The sequence below is a fragment of the Salmo salar genome, chromosome ssa29 (assembly GCF_905237065.1).
Source record: "Salmo salar chromosome ssa29, Ssal_v3.1, whole genome shotgun sequence".
In the NCBI taxonomy this organism is placed as follows: domain Eukaryota; kingdom Metazoa; phylum Chordata; class Actinopteri; order Salmoniformes; family Salmonidae; genus Salmo; species Salmo salar.
The window spans coordinates 37,180,557-37,190,000 of NC_059470.1; the positions used below are offsets into that span (position 1 = coordinate 37,180,557).

The following is a 9,444-nucleotide window of genomic DNA, read 5'->3' on the forward strand; positions in this document are numbered from 1 at the left end:
ACTGTGTGACTGTGTAACTGTGTAACTGTGTAACTGTGTAACTGTGTAACTGTGTAACTGTGTGACTGTGTAACTGTGTGACTGTGTAACTGTGTAACTGTGTGCTGTGTGACTGTGTAACTGTGTAACTGTGTAACTGTGTGCTGTAAGGCCTCAGGGAAACATTGTTATTAATGTTGAACACATCAGCAGCACCTGCCAGACAGACACACACACACACACACACACACACACACACACACACACACACACACACACACACACACACACACACACACACACACACACACACACGTCCATTCCCCGTCCCGTCTCACCTGATCCACACACACACACACACACACACACACACACACAAAAAAAACACACACACACACACACACACACACACACACACGTCCATTCCCCGTCCCGTCTCACCTGAACCTGAGAAGCTGTCCAGGGAGGCGTCTGCTACTGGGGAGGTGATGTCACTGCTGCTCATAGGTTCTGATTTAACTGGGGACAAAGACAACACACACACCATCAGCACACACACACACACACACACACACACACACACACACACACACACACACACACACACACACACACACACACACACACACCATCAACACACACACACCATCAGCACACACACACCAAAACACACCACAACTACACAACAAAAATGTATTTTCTGTTGGGTTTGGTTGTGTGGGATGGATTTTAACATACACCCAAAACTGCACCAGAACTATAGCCGAACTCTCACACAGAGGAATGTGTTATAAACAATACTAGGGCAGAATGCAGGAATTATTTGACTATTAAATATTAGTTACAACTTTTACATTCTGTTCCTTTAGACTAGAACCTAATCATAACAAAAAAAAAAAATAAAATGGTATTTATAGTAATACTACTGCAACGTTATTGATTGTTTTTTCCTTGGATTAACCACCGAGACCCTTTAATTTAATCTATATGGGATTAACTTATTCCTCATGGTAAATTCTCTTTAAGAACTTTTGAGGAAAATAAAATATTAGCCGAATTGTTAATCAATTATGCCAACAAAGAAGATGTTTTTCTCATTTCAACCTGTTGAATTAACCAGGAATTAAAAAAATAATAAAATAAAAACATCTTGAATGCTGTTAAACAAATCTCAAATAAATCTAAATGGCATTCACTAGTTATGCACTATTGATTTACCCAGCATGCACTGTTAAAACAAGACCTCAACAGTAACAGGCAAACTATGGCCTATCAATACATTTTAACCCACCACTCAATCAAAGTAATCAATCAATCAATTCATATTCAGATAATATCAAATGAATAAATTAATCAGTAATTGTCACTAAATCACTGGATGGCTTACCACAGGTTATAATGTAGCGTCAGGGGAAAGATAGGTAAACACAGTCAATGGTAGTAGGATACTGGTGTAAAAATGGCCCCTGTATGGAGAGGGAGTCAGTCTGCATGGACGAGCAAATACGATTGAAACAATGGATGGTATATTAAGTGTTTTAAAGACTGTAGTGGATGGAGGGTGACCCCGTGCCCTGGCTGAGCCTCTCAGAGTTACAGTATACCACTGATAGCTCAATGGAGAGGATTTCACAGTTATCTGATAGCTTGGGAATCTTTGACATTTTGAAAAATCAATCTATTTCACTTCGGGCAGCAGGCAGGCTTTGGGGATAGGGAGGGGGAGATGAGAGAGGAGAAGAGGGGGAGAAAAGGAAATGTATTTTTTGGCAAAACACATTTACGTAATGTGGGCAAAGGGAGTCATGCTCGGTGGGTTGGTTGGTGAGATCTATCTCTCATGGTTTTGAAGAAGTATTTTCCTTGTCATGTTTGATATGTTTCCACTATGATCATTCTGCTGAGAAACACATGTTGATGGGAGAATAGGAGGGAACCTTTTTTAAGAACAACACACCACTATGTCTGCCTTGAAAAAGAATAGAGATAATATAATATGAATAGATATAATATAATATGAATAGAGATAATATAATATGAATAGAGATAATATAATATGAATAGAGATAATATAATATGGATAGAGATAATATAATATGAATAGAGATAATATAATATGGATATAGAGATAATATAATATGAATAGAGATAATATAATATGAATAGAGATAATATAATATGAATAGAGATAATATAATATGGATATAGAGATAATATAATATGAATAGAGATAATATAATATGAATAGAGATAATATAATATGAATAGAGATAATATAATATGGATAGAGATAATATAATATGAATAGAGATAATATAATATGAATAGAGATAATATAATATGAATATAGAGATAATATAATATGGATATAGAGATAATATAATATGGATATAGAGATAATATAATATGGATAGAGATAATATAATATGGATAGAGATAATATAATATGGATATAGAGATAATATATTATGGATAAATTGTATTTTATATATATATATATATAACTATAACACAATGGAAAAAATATAACACAGTGGAGTAGCTATAGAAAAGAGGAATAGCTATAACACAGTGGAATAACTATAACACAGTGGAATAACTATAACACAGTGGAATAACTATAACACAGTGGAATAACTATAACACAGTGGAATAACTATAACACAGTGGAATAACTATAACACAGTGGAATAACTATAACACAGTGGAATAACTATAACACAGTGGAATAACTATAACACAATGGAATAACTATAACACAGTGGAATAACTATAACACAGTGGAATAACTATAACACAGTGGAATAACTATAACACAGTGGAATAACTATAACACAGTGGAATAACTATAACACAGTGGAATAACTATAACACAGTGGAATAACTATAACACAATGGAATAACTATAACACAGTGGAATAACTATAACACAGTGGAATAACTATAACACAGTGGAATAACTATAACACAGTGGAATAACTATAACACAGTGGAATAACTATAACACAGTGGAGTATCTATAACACAGTGGAGTATCTATAACACAGTGCATGCACAAACTAGTACACACACACACACACTCAGGTTGTTACAAACCAGCAAACAATAACTACTGCATTCAGAAAACACAGCATATCAAAGAAAGGGGGAGAAAACAAACATAATAATGACAGCCTATAACAATTCATGAACCATAGACTCATACCACAGAGTCTATAACCATTCATGAACCATAGACTCATACCCCAAAGAGTCTATAACGATTCAAAAGTCATGGACTCATAACCCACGAGTCTATAACGATTCATGAACCATGAACTCATACCCCAAAGAGTCTATAACGATTCAAAAGTCATGGACTCATAACCCACGAGTCTATAACGATTCATGAACCATGAACTCATACCCCAAAGAGTCTATAACGATTCAAAAGTCATGGACTCATAACCCACGAGTCTATAACGATTCATGAACCATGAACTCATACCCCAAAGAGTCTATAACAATTCATGAACCATGAACTCATAACCCAAAGAGTCTATAACGATTCATGAACCATGAACTCATAACCCACGAGTCTATAATGATTCATGAACTAACGGACTCATAACCCAGCAGTCTCAAACCATGCTTTAGAAGACTCAACATAACACAACAAGTAACGCTGAAAGACTTTCCAAATGAAAGGTACAATAGTTGAAGAAACTTTGTTAGAATGATCAAATTAGACGTGTCAATTAAGAGCATTTCAATTCATTAATACAATTTTTTTTAAAGTTATGTCACTTTGTAAAGTGTTTTCTTTTCGCAACTCTCTCTTTCTTGTCTTTTCTAAGTTGAAAACACCAAGTATTGTCCTTTCATTGTGTCCACACCAGAACTGCACCAACCTGCAGCCGACTGTGAGCTAGTGCTTAACAACCAGTCAGCTGTGGTGAGCATTGTGATGTTATCACCTGTGGGAAACAGAGAATACATAACAATCTGATTTTACTGCCGCTCTGTGCCAGGCTCTTTGTCCCTGCGTAGAGAAGAAGAACAAACAAACAAAAAAATACACAGTGTATGCATCCCAAATAGTACCCTACGCCCTATATAGTGCACTTTCAGTCAAAAAATAGTGTACTGTGTAGGGGAATAGGGTGCCATTTGACACGCGCCCTGTGTCTTAACCACAGAAGGACCTTTTCCCTTTTTCCTATCAAGATTTTACATTTTCAAGGTACACTTTTAAGAGCGTGTGTGGGTTTGTAATAGGGGCTAGCCTGCTAGCTCCATACAGCTAGCCTGCTAGCTCCATACAGCTAGCCTGCTAGCTCCATACAGCTAGCCTGCTAGCCCCATACAGCTAGCCTGCTAGCCCCATACAGCTAGCCTGCTAGCTTCATACAGCTAGCCTGCTAGCCCCATACAGCTAGCCTGCTAGCTCCATACAGCTAGCCTGCTAGCTTCATACAGCTAGCCTGCTAGCTCCATACAGCTAGCCTGCTAGCCCCATACAGCTAGCCTGCTAGCCCCATACAGCTAGCCTGCTAGCTCCATACAGCTAGCCTGCTAGCTCCATACAGCTAGCCTGCTAGCTCCATTCAGCTAGCCTGCTAGCTCCATACAGCTAGCCTGCTAGCTTCATACAGCTAGCCTGCTAGCTCCATACAGCTAGCCTGCTAGCTCCATTCAGCTAGAGCAGTGGTTAGAACAGACATAACAACACTACTCAACGGAGTCAATAGGGAGACGTATACAAATGTACTAAAACCACACGCAAAGTAAAACCCACTTTCATACCAGGGAGCTTTTGAATAATTACACGGGTGCTTAAACATACTGCTAATAGTTCCTCTGTAAAACACAGAGACAATAGGATCAGATTTACAAAGCAGATCATTTTCATATCTATGTTAAACGCATTGTCTGTTTAATTGTGTATTTAAACAATGCACTAGCCCATAAACCATTAGGTCACTAGTAGTTTCCATGTTATTCCATGTTATTGGGGCGGCAGGGAGCCTAGTGGTTAGAGCGTTGGGCCCAGTAACCGAAAGGTTGTTGGATTAAATCCCAGAGCATGACAAGGTACGAAAATCTGTCCTTCTGCACCTGAACAAGGCAGTTTAACCCCAATGTTCCTAGGCCGTCATTGTAAATAAGAATTTGTTCTAAATTAACTTGCCTAGTTAAAATAAAGGTAAAAAATAAATCAAATAAAGAAATTCACTACAGAGTAGTAGACTGGAGAATAGAAGTAGTACTATGTAACGCTTCACCTTTTATAAAATGGAAAACAGATCGCCCCCCCCCTCCCTTTTTTCCCCCCCCCAACGGTTTAACACCTGCAGACATTTTACTGCTATTCAGGACATTCACAACTTAGCAGATGCATAAACACTACACAGGATGAAGAGCGTGAGGTTAAAACAAATCCCCTCTAACCTCTGCACTGCTATACAATGAGACCAGAACAAACTTCAAAAAATGTGTACGTACAACTGATGTTACAATGCATTTTTTTGGTACAATGGTTGTGATTTCCAACGGAGTGTATTTTCTGCGCCAGAATAATTACACAAGTGTTGTGGAGACACAATATGAAGACACTAACTCATGAATCATGATCATCCCTTTGTTGTATCACACAAATATCATTTGTACCACAACCATTGTGTCAAGTTTAACGTTTGACGTTGATTGCATACAATACGACACCTTTGAGAGCCTCTACCAACCAGCCTAGCCCTCTCCCACACGTCCCGTAGTGAATTTAGAGTCACACACACACAAGAGAGAGAGAGAGAGAGAGAGAGAGAGAGAGAGAGAGAGAGAGAGAGAGAGAGAGAGAGAGAGAGAGATTAAGAAGGAAAATCCCTGAGCACATACCTTCAGTGCCATTGGGGGTCATGGAATTGGTATTGATATGGGAGTTGTCAAGGCTGGGACCATTAGGGGATTCACTGCTTCCACTTACACAGCTGTGCGGACTGGCTAGATCCTGCATGTCCATAGACCTGGCAGACAAGACACACACACACACACACACACACACACGGAAGTAGACACACACACACACACGATCATACATACAATTACTCACATCTTTCCGGGATCCATCAAGGGAGTTCTAATCAGTAATGTGGTCATTACATTTTGTAATATGTTTTTTATTTATTTATTCCTACTGATAACTACATGGGTAAAACTGTTTTGAAATGAACGTTTTAAATTTATTTCAAAGAATCAAAGTAAAAAAAAACTCAATGGGTGCTTGAGATTTTATTTTTAGCTAGAAGCTATAAATACTATCAACACGTTTAGCAGAAGTTATGGAAAAAAACTAACGAAAACACATTGATATTCAGACATGTTTGTTCTTGTCCATTGAAATAACAATTTAACTTCTGCTTATTTATTTTCAGAATAAAATCCTAAACACAAAAAATATCACAATAGGTAAATATAATGATAAATTGAATTTTACTCAACAATAAAATACACACAAATATATACACTGCTGTACTACTGCATTATACTATATACTATACATTCAAACAATAATATTGATCAGAATTAGAATTGAATTCAGCATTTTAATTGACTGAGCTCCTTCACAGAGCTAGAACACGTGTTTAAAATGGTTTTTAAAAAGCCATGCTTATTTTGATTAATACATGTACTCATGTTAAAAGTCTACAATATAGTAATTATATAGAAATGATTATTTTAGAACGTAATCACACTTTCTGATTGGAGAATAGATATAGAACATATATCATATATAGAACATATATCTCTATGGACTGAAGACTATGGTTGAAGTGGTTAGTCGTTAGAAGATTAAAAGAGCTATTATCTAAATTATTCTAAGAGCTGCTAGTTCTCTAAATTATTCTAAGAGCTGCTAGTTCTCTAAATTATTCTAAGAGCTGCTAGTTCTCTAAATTATTCTAAGAGCTGCTAGTTCTCTAAATTATTCTAAGAGCTGCTAGTTCTCTAAATTATTCTAAGAGTAGCTAGTTAGTTCTCTAAGTGATTCTAAGAGCAGCTAGTTAGTTCTCTAAGTGATTCTAAGAGCAGCTAGTTAGTTCTCTAAGTGATTCTAAGAGCAGCTAGTAAGTTCTCTAAGTGATTCTAAGAGCTGCTAGTTAGTTCTCTAAGTACTTCTAAGAGCAGCTAGTTAGTTCTATAAGTGATTCTAAGAGCTGCTAGTTGGTTCTCTAAGTGATTATAAGTACTAAGAGTTTGTTTTGTGACTGATTGTTAGAGAGCTGTCTCCACGGCTCAGTGAAGAGAGATGAGGAGTAGGCCCAGGTTCACGATGCATCAGTTTTCTCTGGCAACCATTTTAATTGTTTCCGTTTTTATATTGAAGACCTAGCCATTGAAAACATTATTCTATCTAGTCATTGTTGCTGTGAGGAGTCTGTCAGTCACAGCCGGATGGAGGTTACAACAGGCCTGGAGCAGAGCTGAAAGCACAGCTGTGAAATTGTAACTCGCGTTTGTCTTTGTCACTGCGCCCCAATGCAATATACTTTCATAAAATGAATGTAATATACTTTCATTAAATTAGTGTGTAATATGTGGTGCATTACACTTCCTTTTCCAATTAGATTTAAAGACTCTGGATATCTCTTTTATCAAAGCTTTTTGTTTTGTTGCACCAACATTTTTTGGGGGGGAGTTTTGTTTCACGTAAACACAATCTGATAGGATCGAAATAACGTGGATGCTATTTCGACAGTGTTTGGATTGAAAGAAAATTTCAACAGACTCGTTTTTAAATGAATTTAAAACAGATTAAACACAGATATATGCATTGTATTTTCTACTATATATTTCTAATTCGTTTTTCATCCAACTTCTCCTTGACAGTACTTTCTTGCAAATTAAGCAAATGAAATAGAATTGTTGGGAATATTCCCATCTCCTTCTCACAAATGGTAGCTGTATCCTATTTTTCCTACCCGAAGGAATATGAATTGTCTCAGATTCTCACACCCAAATTAAACAACAAAACTAAAATACGTATTAGAAACAGCAGAGGAACTTGTACAGTAATTAGACATAACCATGAGGAAATTACTGTTCAATTGACACAACTTCTTTCTCTCTCTCCCTCTCCTTCTCTCTCCCTCTCACACAAATTCACTCTCCCTTCTCTCTCTCTCCCTTCACTCCAACCTTGCCTCTCTCCTTCTCTCTCTCCCTTTTCTCTCTCTCCCCTTTCTCTCTCTCCCTTCTCATTATCCCTTCTCTCTATCCCTTCTCTCTATCCCTTCTCCCTCTCCTTTTCTCTGTCCTCTCTCTTCCTCACACAAATTATCTCTCCTTCTCTCTCTCTCTCCCTTCTCTTCATCCCTTCTCTCTCTCCCTTCTCTCATACAACCCATTAACTGTGGTTAATCACTTTATTGATTTTGCTGTGACTCTCTCTCTCCCTATCTGCCGCTCTCTCTCTCTCTCTCTCTCTCTCTCTCTTTCTTTCTCTCTCTCTCTCTGCATCTCTCTGATGCTACCTGCCTGGCACTGGCCCAACTCTGCTCTTACCTGGAAAGACGTAGCGACCCCGAATCACCTGAACCAGGCTGTCTCTTTTCTTTTTACTTGCCTGAGCAGAAACAATGTCACTCCTTGTTTTTCAGCTGTGTGTCACTGTCCAGACCCATCCATGACACAACAGAGTTGTTCTGAGAAAAGATTCCTGTTATTCTGTCTTAGAGAGGGCTAGCCGCACTGGGAAAAGGAACAGAGGACATTCTCTCTCTCTGGAGTCGCTCTCTCTCAGCCACTCTCTCTCTTCTGTCTTCTCTCTCTCTCAGCCACTCTCTCTCTTATCTCTCTCTCTCTTCTCTCTCAGCCACTCTCTCTCTCTCTCTTCTCTCTCTCTTATCTCTCTCTTCTCTCTCTCTGTCAGCCACTCTCCCTCTTCTCTCTCTTCTCTCTCTCAATCACTCTCTCTCTTCTCTCTCCTAACACTGCTGTTGTTGCCTCTCCTCCCTCATTCAGGTCTTCTCTACCTCCTCCCTCCTCCCTGAGCAAGGGGAGCACAGCCTAATGATGGAAAGGTGATTCAGAGGTGGGGGTAGTGGGGTGGAGGGTTTTAGGAGGGCTGTGGAAGGGGGTGGGAGTAGCCTCAAGGTAGGACAATAGTAAGCTAGCTGCCGGATAGAGGAGAGAGAGTAGCCTGGAGGTAGGAAGATATTTAGCTAGCTGCCGGATAGAGGAGAGAGAGAGTAGCCTGGAGGTAGGAAGATATTTAGCTAGCTGCCGGATAGAGGAGAGAGAGAGTAGCCTGGAGGTGGGAAGATATTTAGCTAGCTGCCGGATAGAGGAGAGAGAGAGTAGCCTGGAGGTAGGAAGATATTTAGCTAGCTGCCGGATAGAGGAGAGAGAGAGTAGCCTGGAGGTAGGAAGATATTTAGCTAGCTGCCGGATAGAGGAGAGAGAGAGTAGCCTGGAGGGAGATGTGAC

The 9,444-nt window shown here is 38.8% G+C and overlaps 1 protein-coding gene across 25 annotated transcripts in view; it reads right to left on the bottom strand.

Moving 5' to 3' along the window:
- eya1 (EYA transcriptional coactivator and phosphatase 1) overlaps nucleotides 1–9,444 on the bottom strand; it is a 108,794-nt gene that overhangs the window by 73,282 nt on the left and 26,068 nt on the right. For 8 of the 25 annotated variants that reach the window (XM_045710763.1, XM_045710784.1, XM_045710760.1 and 5 more), the window contains exons 2-4: nucleotides 5,854–5,981; nucleotides 3,870–3,935; nucleotides 421–498 (exon numbers count right to left, since the gene is read on the bottom strand). In XM_045710763.1, coding sequence (XP_045566719.1) covers nucleotides 421–498; nucleotides 3,870–3,935; nucleotides 5,854–5,977 — 268 coding nt within the window. In that variant the 5' untranslated portion in view covers nucleotides 5,978–5,981. Of the gene's footprint in view, nucleotides 1–420; nucleotides 499–1,366; nucleotides 1,446–3,869; nucleotides 3,936–5,853; nucleotides 5,982–9,444 lie in introns of those variants that run through there. The other 17 variants (XM_045710765.1, XM_045710779.1, XM_045710769.1 and 14 more) reach the window with 9 other exon arrangements.